Here is a 20,171-nt window from a genome sequence, read left to right as displayed (position 1 = left end):
ATGTGCCACAGGTCACAGTGGCGTCAACCAGCTCGGCGGGGTTTTTGTGAACGGCAGACCGCTACCGGACTCCACCAGACAGAAGATCGTGGAACTTGCTCACAGCGGAGCGCGACCCTGCGACATCTCCAGGATTTTGCAGGTGACCCTGAAGCCCATTAGTACATCCAACAAGCTTTACGGGACCTAGTGAAATAATTATAAAGTCATATCATGGTCACACAATGTCCATGTTACAAATAGTACAGCTGAATAAAATTAATTACAGCAATAACAATAATTAAAAAAACAAAAAAATCAAGATGCTAACCATTTGTATTGCTGAAGCAAACACTCATGTAAAGTGTGACTAATTAGCTCTCAAAACTTTTAAACGTAATGAAATCATCCTAGCAATTTTAAGGCGTATTTTCTGTGTTCATAGACCCATGATGATGCAAAAGTCCAACTGGACAATAAGAACGTAAGCGTATAATTGTTTGAAGTACATTACTTTATTTCAATTTAGTCTTAAATAATGTATGTGAATTGTGTATATTGCTGTCCATTCAGGTGTCGAATGGGTGCGTGAGCAAGATTCTGGGCAGATATTATGAGACCGGCTCCATCCGACCTCGAGCCATCGGAGGCAGCAAACCGAGAGTAGCGACGCCTGAAGTGGTCGGGAAAATAGCACAGTACAAGAGGGAGTGTCCTTCTATCTTTGCCTGGGAAATTCGTGACAGACTACTGTCTGAGGGGGTGTGCACCAACGATAACATACCGAGCGTAAGTGCAAATTATGATTCATCTGCATCATTTGATTGTGCAAACGTCATTATGCACTTCTCATAAACCACATTTCTTAATAGGTGAATAAGAATGCATTTTTATACATGTATTCTTGCAATTGCAATGCAATTTTTGCTAATTATTTCGCATTTATCCAAATTGCTCAAATTTACAGGTATAAACACAAATGGTGTTTATGGACGGAGCTATAATGGAACAGAATGAAATAAAATGGCATTTTATGGCTGATGCATTAAAACAGTAATTGACTGACTGCCTTCTTTATACCTTTCAGGTGTCGTCGATAAATCGAGTCCTACGCAACCTGGCTAGCGAAAAGCAACAGATGGGTGCAGATGGCATGTACGACAAGCTGAGAATGCTCAACGGGCAGACCGGCACGTGGGGCACACGCCCGGGATGGTACCCTGGTACGTCTGTGCCAGGACAACCAAATCAAGGTGAGACAGTCTAAAAGTAATAAGAGCATCACTGTCATGAGCAAAATTAGAATAACAACAAACTAAAGGCACAGCAACAACAAAACAACTGAAGCAAAAAAAAAAAAAAAAAAAATTATATATGTATATATATATATATATATATAAATTTACATTTTAAAATATATTAATATTATTCATTATAAAAATTGTTATATATTATTATTATCATCCCATTTTCTTACTATAATATTCATACTGAAATTATAAGAAAATATACTATATATTCAATTATTATTTAAAAATATTAAATAAAAAAGTATACTATTCACTGTATCTATATGTAGTATATAAGAATGTACATATTCTGTACATATTTTATATTATTTTTAACTTGACAAATATTCTGCAGGATTTTATTTGTTTATTTGTCCTGAAAAAGTGTAGGAAATCTCTTGCAGTCATTAGGTCTATATGTCAATCCATCCGGAGATGCATTAGATGAATATACAGAATCTAGAATTGCGTGCCATTGACATGCTTGGATGAGAAATGGCCACTCATTAATTGAGAAGTTAGTGCTAATTAATCGCTCATCTCAATACGGCTTCTGTCCGGGTCTTGGATCTGCGTGACTAGGAGAAGAGTTTTCTGCGGAGGTGTCCATGCGGTACCACCTGCCCCCTCCCCCCTCGACATCATTTGCGCCCCATGGGGAGTGAGAGAAAAGCACTGTGTGTCCCGGGACAAAAGATGTTTCTGTCACATGCAAGAATTTGTGACAGGCACAGCTCGGTCTCTCTGTAATTGCTCATTAGAGGTTGTTTTTTTGAGGGAGAGAAAGAACATCCACAGGCTTTTGGTTAGAGGAGACAATGATAAAAAGTTTAGTTGATGAATAGTTAGTTTCGAATCAGGTTGATGAATCCTGCGTGTGGATATTCACAGTATCACAAACACTATCTGATAGCATTGATATTAAATGAAGAATAATGCAAGCGATCTTTTAATGTATTTGTGTTGCTTAAACGGATAATACACCTTTAAAATAAAAATGCTCACTCATGTCTTTATGCTTTAAAGACTTAGTATAGGTTCAGAAGACTTGGAGTTTAGCGCACAAGTACATGGACTATATACTATTTTTGGAGCTTAAATGGCATTATTATGAACTGACACTGAATGTTTTCTTTTATTTCTACTTTTAAAACAACAGCATACAGGTTTAGAAATGACAATGAGCAGAAAATGACCAAATTTCCATTTCGCATTTACTGTTGCTTTAATAGCCTGGAGAGATTCTGGTCAGATTGGAGAGACTTTTCCAACTCATCCTAACTAAGCAAGCAAAGGTCTTTCAATGGTCATCTCCTGTTGAACGTATAAATCCTAACTGGCGTTTAACGGGGCAGGCCTGGGGTTCTTTGATTAATGACAGTGGTGTGTAGAGGTTAACATACTGAACTGAAAGGTCTGTTGACTAGATCCTTGTGTTATACAATGCTGAGCACTGCATGCCTCTTTTTGTTGTTCCTTTCCAATTGTGCCCTCGGGAGAATTTGAGCCTGACGAAAAAGGCCTGGCAGCCCATCTCTGTCTGCACAGTTTAATGGTTCCCCTCATTCTTCTGGTGGTATTGTGTCATTGAGAAAAGCAGCTCTCTATTCAAGTGTTGGTGGTCACCTCAATAGGTCCCTGGACACCCATACGGTGAATAGCACTAAGAATCCCTATACATTATATGTGCTGTGTATGAAAACATCCAAGGGAACCTGAGGATGATTCAATGCGTTTCTTTTGGTACTTTGTTACGGAACTATGGAGATAATGCTGACAATTCTTGCCTCAAGTCTTGGGGTGTATTCACACCAAATGCTAATTTTCCATCTGAAATAAGTCTGAAATATTAGATTAATTATATTATAATATAATATTATGCAAAATAATTGTTATTTTATTTATTTCTATTTTGTATGCATACAATATTATATATATATATATATATATATATATATATAATGATTTGAATGCATACAAAATATGACTAATAATAAAGTAAATAATAAAATAAATTTGTTATTTTGTATTTTTTAATATACTACATTATAAAATACAGAATAACACAATTTAATTTATTATATATATATATATATATATATATATATATATATACAATTATTTGAATGCAAGCAAAATATAAATGTATTACATTGCAATAATAAATAAATAAATACTTTGCAAATGTATGTTTTTTTTGTCAATTATTCACATGCAACTCAGTGTTATTACTAAAACTGAATTAAAATAAGGCTAAAATAAAATAAAATAAAAACTTAAAACTAAATAAACTTATACTTTGATTACAAATGTTGCTTTGACAACTATCTTTAATAAATAAGTTGAAGTTGAAGTACTAAAATGACTAAAAATTTAAATAAAAAAAATAAAATAAAAAATATATATATATATATATAGAAATAAAGTTATATAGAAATTAAACTAAAAAGAATAAAAAATAAAAATGACAACAATATGCAAATAACAAAATTACTCAAACTTAAGCTAGAAATAAAAAAAATGTATATAAAAATAAAAGCTAATTCAAAATGTTATTAAATGCTATATTATATACAAAAATAACACTGATGCAACTCAAGGTAATGCAAAAACTGGTTTGCGTGATAATTCTACAATTTTCACCCTTTTTATTTTGCAGATGGTTGCCAGCAACCGGACAACAGTGGCGAGAACACTAACTCCATCAGCTCAAATGGCGAGGACTCCGACGAGACTCAAATGCGGCTGCAATTGAAGCGAAAACTGCAAAGGAACAGAACGTCGTTCACTCAGGAGCAGATCGAAGCCCTGGAAAAAGGTATGCATCAAGTGTAAGAATCACGTCTCCCATATCCTGCTGAGGTTCGAAGCATAACCTTTGTTTTCACATCGGTTTTAGAGTTCGAAAGAACCCACTATCCAGATGTTTTCGCAAGAGAAAGACTTGCAGCAAAAATTGACCTTCCAGAAGCTAGAATACAGGTGAGAATATGGTAATAGTTCAATTATAATACCATACCATAACTAATGCATGTGCACCATCACTACTGTCTACATCTATGCTGACCTTCTCTGTGCCTGCAGGTATGGTTCTCCAACAGAAGAGCGAAATGGAGGAGGGAAGAGAAGCTGAGGAACCAGCGAAGACAAGCCAGCAATTCCTCCAGTCACATTCCCATCAGTAGCAGTTTCAACTCGAGCGTCTACCAGGCAATGCCACAACCCACCACTCCTGGTAAATGGCAACCTAACTTCTTGAGGATTACATATAAGGCATAATGTCTTCACACCAAGTGCAAACTGCATGAATTTAGCAGAAGAACATCGTTTTGGTTGTGCTTAGGTTCTGTGTGACTGTGCGGATGAATATGGTTCTTTCGCCTAACTAAACAGAGAGAGATTATCCACTGCTCATAAAACCTTCACTACTAGGCTTACGAGATATAACCAGTTTAGATGGAAATGATCTCAAGCTGACTGGCTGAAGACGTTACATTAGCTATATCCATTAATAGACACGGTACTTCCAGCACAGCTACAACAACCATTATGAAATGACCCTTCACAACAGATAATGCTTTACCATGAACTCTGTTAGAGAGCGACATATGGCAAATTATGTGTTCGATTAATTACCTTACTCACCTGTTGAGTAATAAAAACACATCTCCGCTTCGCTTTTACAACATTTCAAATCCCTCAGTTCTCGCCATCTCTGAAAAGCCAAGCTAATGTTGATTCTTGTTTTATTACGAGCTCTGTCGTTCTCTTTTTGCCAGGAGACTCTCCTGTGTTTGGCTTTTTTTTTAAACTGGTGATTCCCCGGAGGTTTGAGATTTAGCTGCTCTATGACAACCTTTCTCGTTCATTGTTACAACTATCCTCTGCCACTCCCACACCATACACGCGTCAAAGTAATTATGAATATGACGAGACATGCAAGGGCGAATTATGTATGCACGCAATTTCCAGCAAAAACCATCCCGCTATATCTAAAATACAAACACGTATAACAGGTTTACCATAGTGAATCAGGGTAAGACAAAAACACATTTTGGAAGAAGGATTGATGATTTATTGACTCAGTTTAGTTAAAAAAAAACTTAAACTAAACCAAAAATTGGTTTTAAATTTAAGTTGAAGCACTTAAATTGTTAACTGGAAATAAAAATAAACCAAAATAGCCATATAAAAAAATAAAAACGAATAAAATGGCAAAAGCACATAAAGAAATAACAAAAAATTCAACCTTTTCTTTTTTCCCCAGTGTCCTTCACAGCAGGGTCAATGCTGGGCCGCCCAGACACGGCTCTGACCAACACGTACGCGGGTTTGCCTCCGATGCCCAGCTTCACAATGTCTAACAACCTGCCTATGCAAGTGAGTAGCATCATGAACAACTGTTTCCTCCTCTACCCTTGATAACTGGATTAATGTGCTGTGTGTGATGCTTCCTTAAGTGTCTCTCATTCCATCACCCAAGTCAAACTCAAGTTTAACCCAAACTCCTCTGTGTTATAGAAACTACAGTTGTGCCTGTAGATATAACTAAAGCTATATATTTATATACATATATTCTTGTTTTTTATAGCCAAGCCAGACATCTTCCTATTCCTGCATGTTGCCCACCAGTCCGTCTGTGAATGGGCGAAGCTACGACACATACACACCCCCTCATATGCAGGCACACATGAACAGCCAAACAATGGCAACTTCTGGTACCGCCTCAACAGGTAGGCAGAATAAGTTCATTGTGCGATTAACAAACTCACCCGATAGTACATTTATGCTACCGTTCAAAAGTTTGGGGTCAGTAAGGTTTTTGTTTTGAAAGAGATTAATACTTTTATACAGCAAAGATGCATTAAAGACGTTTATAATGTTACAAAACATTTCTATTTCAAATAAATGTTCTTTTGAACTTTCCATTTGTCAAGAAATCATGGTCTCCACAAAAATATTAGGCAGCACAACTGTTTTCAACATTGATAATAATCATAAATGTTTCTTGAGCATCAAACCAGCATATCAGAATGATCATGTGACAGGAGTAATGATGCCGAAAATTCAGCTTTGACATCACAGAAATAAATTACATTTGAAAATATATTCAAATAGAAAACTGATCATTTAAATTGTAATCATATTTCACAATATTACTGTTTTTACTGTATTTTTGATCAAATAAATGCAGCCTTGGTGAGCATACGAGACTTTCAAAAACTTTTGAACGGTAGCGTATACATACACTCTTTTACCAGTTTGTTCACATTTGTGTATGTATTGTCTGATTGTTCTGTTTACTTTTAAATGCATGAGTTTGTGTATCTAGAAATGTGTTTCTTTGTTCCTCACCCATTTATGTAACATTTTTGTTTTGTTTTTAGCATTAGCACTTTGAAAAAAGACCTTTTCAATGTCTAATAATTTGTGATGATCCATTGTCCTTCTCAATCTATACAAATTCGCACATAACACCAAAGCTTAAAGTTTGCAAAGGAACGTGTTTTTGACCTACATTCTCTCTCCATTTCTAGGACTCATCTCCCCTGGAGTATCTGTCCCTGTCCAAGTTCCCGGAACTGAGCCAGACATGTCTCAGTACTGGTCAAGATTACAGTAAAGAAAAGAGTTACTTCGCCCTTTGACTTCCACACAGAGACTAAGAGAGAACCTGGACCTCTGCAGCAGTATTTTCACAAACACACAGACAGACACACACAAGCAAAGACGAGGACGAGACGGCGTGTGGTCTCTTTCCACAGTCGGAAAAAACTTCACGGCACTACCTTTAGGAGGAAAAAAACGGACGCTAGAGAGACTTGAACGGAACAAAACGCAACAAACCTCTGCTACATCCACATTTTTCGAACTTCATTTTTTTGTTATATTTGTACATTGGCATTTCTATGTAAAGAGGAAAAGACAATTTAACAGCCAAAAGATATGTTGGTCTCGCATCCATTTGAAATGGCGGAGAACAGAACAATATATTGTGACTGTTTTCTACTGAGCTAATATCAGGATTATGGATCAGACTTCATACAGGCCCATATCAAACCAGTGAAGCAGAAACGCACCAAGAGGAGGAGCCCATTCATGCGCCCACTAGATATTTTCACTTTGGGAGAGTTGCCGGCTATAAGGACGAGGCTCAAATCAACCCACAACGGCTTCAGTTGATGACACTATTGTATCTACTAAAGGAACAACAGCCATTATGTAAATTACTGAGTACTTTATGATTATGTATAAGGGTTTGGAGATAACTAACTGATTCTGAGGCCGTTTGCGCTTGATAACTTATAATTGTGACGTCAGATGATTGGGATTTTATAGTACGGTAGACTTTGGCATCAACATAACATTCATCCATTCTGCTACTGTCCAATTGTGAGTATTTGTTTTCCCTCTTGGAATTATCGCGGAACATAAATATATTGTTATTTGTATTGCCCCGAGAAAACTAAAACTAATTGTTTTATACAGATTTTCATGCATTGTTAAAAAAAGGCAAACATTTCTTTAGGTCAGGTACAAGTTGTCTATTAGGTATAGCTGTATTATAGTGTCCTACGGTCAAATAATTTTGTGAGACTAGAAATATTTAATTCCAATAATTATGATTAAAAATGCTTGACAGAGTTTTTTAAAAAAACGTAAGTGTTTGGCAGTTGTTTACAAGTACATATCAGACTTAAACCATTGTTGATTGTAAAAACAGACCAAAGCCTTTGTATTTCATCTATTTCACAACAATCTTAATCTTCTCTCTTTTTTTTATTGTTAGTCTTGTGTTGCTACATTTTGTAAAGGAAAAAAAACGTCGTTTTACATTCTAGTACACTGGCTTCAAGTATACCTGACTGCGGCTTAATCACGCAGTCCTTTATTTATGATCGACAAACATTTGTGGTTTGAAAAAACATGTTGACATCTCTTGAATTCTGCGTTTTTGTTGTGTACCTGAAACATGAACACTTGTAATGGTTTTAGTGTCAGAGCAATGCTTTGGAAAGCGAAAAAGGTCTACCCTGTCTTGCAGATATTTCAATTTAATTTTATTTAAAAGCTTTCTAAATGTATTTTGTGAAAACTATTAAAACATTTTGTACAGTATCTGTTTCCGAATTTCCTTTTGATATAACGGACCCCCTAATGAAAACGATGCATCGTTTTCAAAAGTATTAGTTATAATTGAAAACATGACCACAAACTTCCCATTTAAAGACACACCAGCATGTCAAAACCCCTCTCTTCTCTCCACATACCTCATAACCACCAAAGAGCTCGTGAACAAAGGCACCAGCCGACTCCACACAACTCAGACATCACAAAAACACACCACAATAGAAAAGGCCTATGCCATTCAGCACTGCCAGCTCTTGTTTTGGTAGAGTTACGATGGTCTAAAAGGAAGGGGGAAAAAAGCGAGCGCGCGTGGGGGGAGGAGAGAGGGGGAAGAAACCAGAAGAATAAAGCGGTCCGAGCGAGCTCAGGGTGAGCGGAGGGAGAGATGAAGCGATTGTGTGGCAGAATGAGTTATTTTGCTTCACTTGCTGTCTCAGCGGGAGGGCCGAGGGGAGAGACACGGAGAGAAAGTGTCCGCGTGGAAGGGTTTTTGGGGGTGGAAGGTCGGTCCTGACGTTAGTTGGGTCAGGTAGTGGCCTATGGGACGTCAGGACAGCTTTAGACTCTCTCAAACGCACCTACAAAGACAGCAATGGAAAGAGAAAAGGATGGAGAAATCTTGAAATCACAACTAAAGCCAAGTTATACTTGGACAAAAACTGTTATATTTCACTATCAAAAAGAGTATCAGTCTTGTTACCTTGTGCATGCAGTTATGAGCTCAAATTAATTGAGAAACTATGTTTGTTCTTTAAAAATATTCATGTGACTATTTAATTGCACTGCTTAAATTAAAAATTGTGAAAACTAGATGATCATATTCAAATAATTCAAAATAAACTGAGGTAATTCACAAAAATAAAAAAGGTTAGAATAAAAACTGTGAACACTGACAGCTTTATCTACTTACAAACAAACGAAAATGAGGCTATGAAAGAATAACGCGCGTATAAAAACATACTTGCCTGATGAAAACATGCTTTCACAGACAGCTTTATTTATTAGCAGAAATGAACATTTTATGCATGCATACATTTTTATATTACAAATACATTTCCCCATAAAGTCAACCCGGGTTACGTCAGATTGAATTTATGTTGAATATTATAAATGCAAAAGGATCTTATTGTAATTAAATTGTAAATAAATGCAGTATCTTATTGTGGAGTAAAAAAAATGCTTTGATTAAAAAAATTATGAAAATGTCCAGGACACCTTTCACAGCAAAATAAATGATAATTCCTTCAGGAAAAAAAGCAAATTTTTTGGAAAATTAACTAAAGTTCAAATGTATGCACATTTTCCTCATAAATTTTCATTACTCTAATGAGGTCAGAGATAATTCCCCCAAAAAACGTACCATTATTCTCAATATAGTGATTCCCATTACTTTAACAGCATTTTTACTGCGTAATGAAGTACAACCCACAGATCTGTTCCAACATCTCTCAACTCCTGAATGTAAAGATTCCTCACTTACTGGAGAATATCTGTTGGCTGAGTGAAAACAATAAGACACAGATTCTTCTTCTGTCCAGTGAAAAGTACCATTTAAACCACAAAAGGCCTAATGGACACTTTGAAAAGAAGAAACATTTCAGCTTTAAAGGGGACTGATTATTACCCTTTTCAAAGTCTTGATTGTGTTTTTAGGCTCTACTAGATTAGGTTTTCATGCTTGGTTTTTCAAAACTCATCTTATTTTTCACATATTTTACATTGTTGCAGCACCTCTCTTCCCAGTCTGTCAGTAATGCTCTGTTTAGTTCCTGTCTCTATGAAGCCCCTCCTTCTGAAAAGCGCAACATGCTTTGATTGGTCGGCTGGACCAGTGTGTTGTGATTGGCCGGCTGGACCAGTGTGTTGTGATTGGCCAACTGTTTCAAGCGTACACATCGTTTGTCTTAAAGCATATTCAAATCACCACACAGACATATAAACAACATTAAAAGCTTGATTTTCACCACAGGGCGATTTAAATGAGGAATATTGTGACGTGTTTGTTCTCGGAAGAAAATTCTATATTACAATGTAATAGAGAAAATCTTCTTTGGAGTGACGTTGTAATTTATAGACCGTTTTTATGCTCAAACAGTAACATTACACACTACAGAAAAAAATTAAAATAATAATAGGACCCCTTTAATTAATTATATCCTGAACAGAGCCACTTTATGAACCTGAATTAATCATACAGCTTAAAGGAACGTTCCGAATTCAATAATTCAATCAAGAAAAAATAAACGTGATAAAAACATTTTCTGCAACCACGTTTATTTTTGAACCTGAATAAAAACATGACATTTTTTTTTTTTTAACAAACTTTATTGACACTAAATATTTATTAGCTACATAAGCTTATAAACCCTAGGAAGCCATGAAGTGCACTGAAAAGACACCGGTAGCCAAATTACGTTATCGTTATTTGCGTCACATTCTCGCTTTATCCAAAGAGAGCAACAGGTGCTTGTCAAGTTCTTGTGACACTGAATATCACTGTCTTGCGTTCTTCTCCAAGTTGTGTAATTACTAAACGCTGTGCCATCTTAATCTCTTTCACTAATATTCACAGAAACCGTGTCAGTGCAGGTGTGACCGTAACCTAGTGTTGTCGTAGTGCAGCTCCAGCGCTCTCCTGCCCTTGAACATCACAGGGGTGGTGCTGGGAACTGGAGGGGGAGGGTGCAGGAAGGATGGGAATCCGCTAGAAATCTAGGTGCTTGTTGCCCGTGGCAGTGGTACCACATCCTGCTGCCAGTTCTGTTTTACTCACTCGACTCACCGTCTCTGACAGGTCTGGAGGCAAGTGCAGTCTCTGAAAGAGAAAGAGAGGGAGGATGTAAGAGGAAGGCTGAAAGAATAATGTGGAGGGCAAAAGATAAAGCTACAAACAAAATCATAAAAACTGAATCACTATAGCAGCTGAAAAGGTTCTTACGCTCAACAAAGCTGCATTTATTTGATTAAAAATAAATAAGAGTAATAATATTTTGAATTTTGAGCATCATTACTCCAGTCTTCAGAGTCACATGATCCTTCAGAAATCATTCTAATATGATTTAGTGCTCAAGAAACATGCATTATTATTATCAATGTTGAAAACTGTTGTACTGCTTCATTTTTTTTTGTGGAAACTGTGAGATATTTGATCAATTTTGATTAATTTAATGTGTCCTTGCTGAATTTAAGTATAATTTATCAAATAAAATAAAAATCTTACTGACCCTAAACCTTTGAACGGTAATGTATATATATACATACACACAATACATGTATTGTGTTCTAACCTGGTGTGACAAGGTGCTGACAAGTTTACAAAGTCAAATCATTTCTGTCCTCACTGAGAGTATGAAATCCTACATAAAGAGGTTTATGGTTTATGCTGCCTTCACGTACTAATAGAAAATGTCCTACTTCCCACTTCTGCAGTCGTGCTTACGAGCTCGTCGAGTTCAAGTGCTTTGTCAGAAAGAAAAGGAATCACGGAGGACACCAGGTTTATTCTTGCCAATTTATTGGGGAAATCCTATTAAAGCCAAAATGATATTCATCCTCCCATTCATTGACAACCATATAAACATCCATCACGATATCTAGATTGTCAGCTTGCGACTTGTTCATGTCCAATATCATGATGTGTCCAATATCATACCAAAACTCAATTTGCTTGCAATCACATCATTCTCTATAGGGCACAGCTGATTGGTTCCTGCTGTATCAGTAGCCAATGAGCTCGCTGCTCAACCTCCAAATACTGGTTAGCATTTGCTGTAGCGTTGCAGAGTGCTTTCAGAAACCCTCCACCTTCCCCAGCTCCACCTGTATAGATCTACTACGGGTAATGTTCTATAGTACAGCAGCAGCATGTCTTACTTGCTCACAGCAGCGTATCGTTTATGTATTAGGAGTAGCAAGTCCCATACTTGCTCTGCAGCAGCAGCAATAACAACAACAGCAGAATAGCAGATCTATTCCACCAAGACCAAATATATCAACATTGTCATAATAATTACCATGCCAAACACTCTGTCGTAACAGAACTCATGTTGTGATCGTAGCTGGTTAGGACAAAAACAAAAGGGAAAAGAAAGGCCAAGGCAGACTTGAGTCACAATTGATTTAAATAAAATTTGACCTTGTTGCTAAAAAAACGATGCAATTCTCTTTCTTTATTTTTTTACTTTTAAAACTGTAAAAAAGCATGTGTATATTGCTGAATACAACAAACTAAGCCTTTACAATCTGAGATGAGTTTAAATGAAGAAGTCCTCACAAACACCGTTAGCCAGTGATGCCTGTTTCAGCTTCTTGCCTCCACAGCGAAGATCTGCAGACTAAAGACAGGCGAGAAAACATCCTAGCCCATGTTTGCAGACAGACGAAACAGAGTGTGTGAACACAAATCGGGTTAGACGCTTGGCCATGCACCTTAAATGGTCCGAGAAGTGTAACTGTTAGCGTGCTGCTAAAAACCCTTCAGGGAGGCTCAAGCTTTTTGCCGGTTTGTGCGTAGAGTTACGGCTTAGAGGAGAGTCATTAGAATCAAGCGTTTTATTACGGTAACTTGGCCCCACATGGGCACTAATCTCTAACAAGGCAATGAGCTACGCCAAAAGCTTGTGCTAAAGAGGCTAATGAGGGAGCTCAGCACAAGGTACACACACACACATAGTGTCAAGAGTAGTCAAGTGCACGATTAAATGCAGTTCTGTATGGCCAGTAAATCGCCACAAGCCAAACATACCTGCAACTGCAGCCTTGATTCAGGTGACCTTTTTTTCCTCAGGTTGATGTTTATCTCCCGCCAAACAATGGTCTTCTAAATCTCCTATTGTTTGTTGAGCGGCAGGTAAATCATGTTCCTAAAAAGGTAGGCCGGTGGAAGCTCAGGACAATCTGTAATTTCCCTGAGCCCTTCCCACACGCCTTTAAGAGCTTCAGATCCTTTCCAACTGAAACCCTCAAGGCTATGATGCATCCCAATCAGGAGACACCCAGGATCAAAATGTTAAGCTTATCAGAAGGAATTCTGAAGAACATGAGAAGGGATCTACAGATTGGAAAATGCTGGAACTTAAAGGGATAGTTCACCACAAGATGTAAATTCTGTACTCACCCTCATGTCGTTTCAAAACCTTTCCAAATGCTTAACGGATGTGGTCACTATGTTGTTGTATCTAAAAGAGCTATAAATTCATCAAAAATGTCATTTTCTGTTCCACATGAGGGTGAGTACATAATGACATCATCAATTTGTACCTATTTCTTTAAAAAAAGGAGTTGGCAGGCAAAAAAATGGCCCATGATATGCAGGGGCCAGGGGGAGAACTGTTAGCTTTTTACAGTAAAAAATTATAATAATTAAAAAAAAATTACATAATATATATATTAATTAAATGAAATAATATTTTAAAAAATGGCTAATATTTATTACTCAAAAATGGTTGCAACCACAAAGCACAGAAGCAACATGAGACATTTTCTTGTCTTTAAGTCACTGAAATGCATAAAAAGGCAATTTTATATATATATATATATATATATATATATAAAACATCTGATTAAATAGTATTTATTTACTCTATTGCCTCAAAGAAAAAAAGGGTTTCAACACTACTTTGCTAAGCATACAAGCTCCTAAAGATCTGCATTCAACAGTCCCTTGTCTTGAAGACACTGAAGTGTAATTAAAAAAAGAAAAAAATATTACTTGGCTTTAATGTGATATAATATTTCACAAAGGTAATATTAAAAATATTCATATTAAATTATATTTTAAATAAATATAATATTGTAAAAGTTGTTAAATATTTCCAGGGCCTCCAAGAAAAAAAACTGGGTCACAACCACTACTTTGCAAAGCATACAAGCTCCTAAAGATTAGCATTAAACAGTCCATCGACTTGAAGACACTGAAGTGTAATAAAAAAAAAAAAAAAAAACCCATACCACTTTGACTTGGCTCTTCAAAGCCCATTATTGCATACAATATTTAATATCATCATCATCCCTTCATATACTACTCTCAGCCTCCCAGCAGTCTAGACCGATCAATACTAGAGAGTGTGACAGAGTACTTGAACATGACACACACTTGAACACACTGTCTGCGGAAATGCAGGAACTGTGCACCCATAATGCATTTGGTATAGTTTAAATCTAAGGGTGCTCTGTTATGAATGCTGCCAACAAGCAATACAATATGTTTTTATTGTTTTGTATCTTCAGGTTTAGTGTTAAAAATGACTGTGTGAATACCAAGCGAAGTGTAAACACATCCTTAGGTAGTAAACATCTAGACTTAAAATAATACTGACTGTTTTTAAACAGATTTCCTGAATATTTCAGCTGTCCGCCACAGATCGAACAAACACATAACCCCACCTGAGACTCACATCACTGGTTGAGTCAATGCTGCAGTTTCAGCATTTCAAACAAACAAAACCACAATGGTTTAGTTATAATTGCACATTAAGCGGCGATAGGAGAAATGAAATTTTTAACCAAGAAAATTACACACTTAAAACATAAAGAAAAGACAACCAACTGAGCCAATAGAAACCTCTAGGATCATTAAAGGGATGAGTGGATTATTAAGAGGCAATCATTGTCATGAAGTGCTTTATGCAAACAGCAAGAACAATTTCTGCCAAAAACTCACTTGAACAAAATCAGTTTAAAACACTTGAAGTGATTTACAAGAGGCTCTCGAGAGGAACATTAAGAGTGGCTTTCCTTAAGAGGGTTACAAATAACACTCCACGCCGAACAAAACCTCACACTGATAATAGCTTCAAAGCCCTCCAGCTACTACTTGTTGGTCACACTGGCACTTGTGAAGAATCACCACAAATCTCACAGGAGATTGTGTTTTAAGACACTTAATGTAATGTGCTTTGGGATCAGAGGAGTTTGGATTGAAGTAACAGACTTAGGGGGTGAAATTAGGGAAATTAGGAAATTTGAAAAGCACGTAGCCCAGTTTACCTGAATTCACACTAACTTACCACAACTCAAAAAGTCTGGGATAGTGTCAAAAATAAGTTTTTCACTTCACCCAAGAATAGATCACAATGTGTAATGCATTTGCAACACATTTTCATACACAGTAGTCAACATTTGAAGTAGATCAAAACCTTTCATCAAAGATATACATGAATTTTGAACAATACCCGTTCTTGTCTTAGGACAATTTTGATTAACTTTTTTGATCCACTTCAAATGTATATATGTATATATTATAATATATATACACACACACATACATACATGTCTGGTTTATATACAGATATTTTTTCTTTCTATATATATTTATATGCAATGTAAACCAAATATATGTTTTATAATAATAATTATTATTATGAATTTTTTTAAATTATAATTCTAAAAATAAAAATGAAAAAACTGGCGAATGAATGCCAGACCTGTTAACCTTACTGAACATCATGAAAATAATTTGATTCTGATATTAAATGGAACCAGTTGAGAATAATAACCAACTCTTGATTCCCAACACTAACAATAAGCTTGTGTCTTCATGTTTCACCAAGCTTTGCGTTTCGTAAGCAAAATGTTAAATGATGCATAGAAGCACAAACTGTAGTTTAAACATGTTAAATATCCCATGCAATAACACTGTACATGTCCAGAAGCCTTTTTGTTTGACAGACAAGAGCACATTTTCCAGAGCAATGCTTCTTATTTTTAAATGCTGATGAAATTCTTTAGAGGCACATACATGTTTCAGGGCAACAGGAGAGGTTCCTGAAGACCAGCTTAGTGTAACTGGAACCATTATTATTCCACACAGATCACAATGACCCGTATAATATGATTCTCCGAAGACCACCACCCCACTTTCTTCCGTTTCCTTTATCTCCTAAAACTCTAGCATTATGTAATTTTACCCATCATCAATGCATTAAGAGCATCACAAATCACAACAGTGGGAACAGACATTATGTGATTCTTGAAGCAACACTGTACTGAATTTTTAAGAAAGCTAAGGATTCCCAGTGGCTTCTTTTACCATATAACGGGATCCTCTTTATGTATTTACACACACTCACTCACTCACTCACTCACTCACTCACTCACTCACTCACTCACTCACTCACTCACTCACTCACTCACTCACTCACTCACTCACTCACTCACTCACTCACTCACTCACTCACTCACTCACTCACTCACTCACTCACTCACTCACTCACTCACGTATTTTAATCTGTGTGTATGTGTGTGTGTATATATATATATATATATATTAAATTACATTTATTATATATACATTAAATGTATGTGTATATATCCGTACACACTACTTGGCAAACTTCCATTTGTGTTTTCTGCATGGTGAGTTTTTTTTAATTAACCATGTTTAAACAAGCACCAAGAGTTAGTGCTCTTAAACACAGCTCTATTTCACAATGTGCAATTTGGGGGGCCTACATAATATCAGAACCATCGGACATGAAATAATGTGAAGTAATAACTTCTGGCGTCAGCACTATAATTATCACAATTTTCTTTTTCATTTGCACGTTATTCAAAATCCAATCCAAGCCAAGTGACAAGCACCCGAGGACAAGTAAAAGTAACCGAGATAATAAAAAAAGCCCAACTGTGTACCCCAATCAGTATCGTTCTCATTGCACCTCGCCCTCTGGTCAGCTGTGTCCACTGTGCTCCGAGTCTTTAGGCCAGTGACTGCAGAGGTCAGGAGTCCAGGGGGAGTTTTCACTCCTCTCTGCTCATTTGGATTTGGAGAGGTGCCATGAGAATGGACCCTGGGTGCTGTCGGATGGGTGTTGGATGTACGCTGGGGGCTTCAGACCCTTGCGGACTGGCTGGCCGGAATATGAATGCAGAGGCGGACGCCCCTAAGGTACTTTGGGGTGCAAAAGGCACAGAGGACAAACACGTGTAAGTGCTGCTTTCATATCCGATTGGCTGAGCTGAGAAATGAAGGCAGTATATGATATGACAGTGTATCACGAGGAACACCACCTCCGCTTCTGCTAGCTTCTCAAAATGCTTGTTAACCCTTTTGTGGAGAGTTACACAAACATTTGAAATATAAGTGGACGTTATCTGCGTGTTGTAACTGCCAAGCCACTGTCCTACATGAATCTGTGTGTATCATTCAACAGATCATATAGAAAAATAAAATAAGTGGGTTACACTTTATTTTAAGGTGTCCTTGTTATACATTTAAGTACTGAGCAATATTAATTAACTACATGTACTTACTATAGGTTTAGAGTTAGGATTGGTTTAAGGTTAGTTGCATGTAGTTATGCATAATTTATAGTAATTAATATAGAAACTACATGTAACGTGATACAAGGACACTGTAAAATAAAGTGTTACTAAAAAGTGACTATTATACATGATGATTGTGTAACCGAGCATTTTTCAGGGTTCATTTAAATGTAAATGACTAATAAAATAGGAAAACAGTGACCGGACAGTTTGCAGTTATTGAATATAAATATCTCACTGAAACTAAACATACACTACCGTTTATAAGTTTGGGATCAGTATGATTTTTAAAAATATTTTTTTTTAAGTCTCTTCTGCTCTCAAAAGCGACATTTATAAAAAAAAAAGAAATAAAAAAAAAGAAAAGTAAAACAGCAATATTGTGATATTTTTGTGGAAATCAAAGGATTCTTTAATTAATAGAAAAGGGACAACATATATTTGAAACAGAAACATTTTGAAACATTATAAATGTTTCATTTTAATGCTTCAATAAAAGTGAATAAAAGTATTCATTTCTTTTAAAGAAATCTCAAACTTTTGAACAGCAGTGTACTTTTACAGCAAAGTACGCTCTGAAAACTAAATTCAAACAACCACAGGTTAAAGTAACTAAATGAATTTTAATACAGCGTATAACAATTGTTAATTTTTGGATTATCGAATTGTTCAAATTGGCAAGTGGGACGTCACCTTAAAGATGGAATACATTACTCAACTTTTAACAAATGAAAAGAATGCAGAAATGGGTCAATCTTATTCAATAGCATTGATTACAATGTTGAGATTCAGATTTGTACAAAATTGTATCATACTATATACTACACGATACATAAAATTTGACAACTCTGACTACGCAAAATATTCAGATTGGAGCCGGCAGCCACAGGAAAAAGCTAAAATCATGTTAGAAATGTGGCTAAAATCTTTGTTCAAGTCAGGTAATATAATCTGCCATTAATTGTTCATCCCATCACCTTATTGTTGTTTCCTCTGCAATTTTACATTGAAAAGAGTGACATTTCTGAAAGGACCTCTTGACCATTTTGACCTTTCATGCTCATTAAAGACTGGAGGGCGCTTGGAACTGCCAGTGATAAACTCCCCAAAAGGAACCACAAACAAATATACAATGTGAAGCCCTTCCAGTCCGTTCTCCACACGCCCAACAAAACACAGTCCCCGTTCCCCTCCTTCCCACCTCCCCCCAAACCATGAGTGGGGTTCAAACACAGTTTAAACACATTACGTGCAGGAGTGGCGAGGTCGGCCACGGGTTACTGTGCCGTTCCCTCAACGGGCCTGACCAGTCGCTTGAGTGGAGTCCTCTGGATCACACTCCAGAGTACGTGTGTGTTGCGTGCTAGTCTTACCCCCCACCCGCCAATGTCTAGCAGAACACAAAAAAAGAAACTCCTGTCTGATGCGCCTAAAAATGGAGGTGTGGGACTCAATCCTTCAGCCCAATAAGAGCAGCCCACAAGCTTAAGGGAAGTGTGCGTGAGAGTGTGTGCATTTGTGTGTGTGACAGCGAGCTAAAGGCTTCTGCTGTTAGCCATCGCTGCTCTTTATGCGTGTGCAGCACCGTGAGGAAGGAGCTAATGAGCCAGCAGGTATTTTCAGCTATCAAGAAGACATGGGAGGAGAAACGCTAGTGAGAGAAGGAAAAAGAGAAGGTGGGGTGAGAGAGGAAAAGGATTCTTTTAGGATAATGGCAGATAAAGATGGGGTTTTGTATGGACGACTTGGCTTTCGCAAGACTGGAAAGGCTGAAGATCAAACCGAGACAAAAGGAGAACTGGGTGTGTGAGAGGACGAGAGAGGAACTTGGAGACAGAGAGAGAGAGAGAGAGAGAGAGAGAGAGAGAAAGAGAGAAAAAGAGAAAGCGGGCGAAAGAGAGTCTAAGTGTGTGTTTAAGTGCTTCACAGAGTGTTAATGAATTGGGGGTGTAATCCATCACAGGTTGTAACTCTTCACAAGAAAGAGTCCCTTTAACTAAAGGACAGCACTTGTGGGGACAAAGACAGGCATAGTGTGGACTTCATACTGCAGCGCTGAAAAGGTGTTGCCGTTAGTAACCCCATCCCATTGAACCACAATCTACTCTTTAACAGTCACAAGTCTGACCTTAACCAACAACACCAAGCTGACTAGAATGACAACTTTAGGCCTTTATATATCCAGTATACACCACAGCTCAAAAGTTTGAGATCGGTACGATTTTTTAATGTTTTTGAAACATAATACATTTTGTAACATAATAAATGTTTTTACCGTCACTTTTGATCAATTTAATGCATCCTTGCAGAATAAAAGTATTGATTTACATTTTAAAATATATTAAAATAGAAAACGGTTGTTTTAAATTGTAATAATATTTCACAATATTACTGTTTTTACTGTATTTTTTATCAAATAAATACAGCCTTGGTGAGCATAAGAGACTACTTTTTAAAACATTAAAAAAACATCTTGCTGATCCCAAACTTTTGAACAGTGGTGTACAC

General features: G+C 36.8%; 1 protein-coding gene across 1 annotated transcript; it reads left to right on the top strand.

Moving 5' to 3' along the window:
* Positions 1-636: 636 nt before the first annotated feature.
* Positions 637-10,666, top strand: LOC309491997 (paired box protein Pax-6-like). Its single transcript, XM_082191023.1, has 8 exons — positions 637-768; positions 1,067-1,232; positions 3,928-4,086; positions 4,168-4,250; positions 4,353-4,503; positions 5,536-5,648; positions 5,860-6,001; positions 6,806-10,666. The coding sequence occupies exons 2-8, from the start codon at positions 1,118-1,120 to the stop codon at positions 6,889-6,891; spliced, it is 849 nt and encodes a 282-aa protein (XP_082047149.1). The 5' UTR covers positions 637-768; positions 1,067-1,117; the 3' UTR covers positions 6,892-10,666.
* Positions 10,667-20,171: the final 9,505 nt, after the last annotated feature.

The sequence above is a fragment of the Leuciscus leuciscus genome, assembly GCF_965113295.1.
Source record: "Leuciscus leuciscus genome assembly, contig: HAP1_SCAFFOLD_818, whole genome shotgun sequence".
In the NCBI taxonomy this organism is placed as follows: Eukaryota; Metazoa; Chordata; class Actinopteri; order Cypriniformes; family Leuciscidae; genus Leuciscus; species Leuciscus leuciscus.
This window is presented reverse-complemented; position numbering and strand designations above follow the sequence as displayed.

Coding starts and splice junctions, on each gene's coding strand:
- LOC309491997 (XM_082191023.1), top strand. CDS start 1,118: ATGGGTGCAGATGGCATGTACGACAAGCTGAGAATGCTCAACGGGCAG. Junction 1,233..3,927: donor GCCAGGACAACCAAATCAAG/GTGAGACAGTCT, acceptor TTTATTTTGCAG/ATGGTTGCCAGCAACCGGAC. Junction 4,087..4,167: donor GATCGAAGCCCTGGAAAAAG/GTATGCATCAAG, acceptor CATCGGTTTTAG/AGTTCGAAAGAACCCACTAT.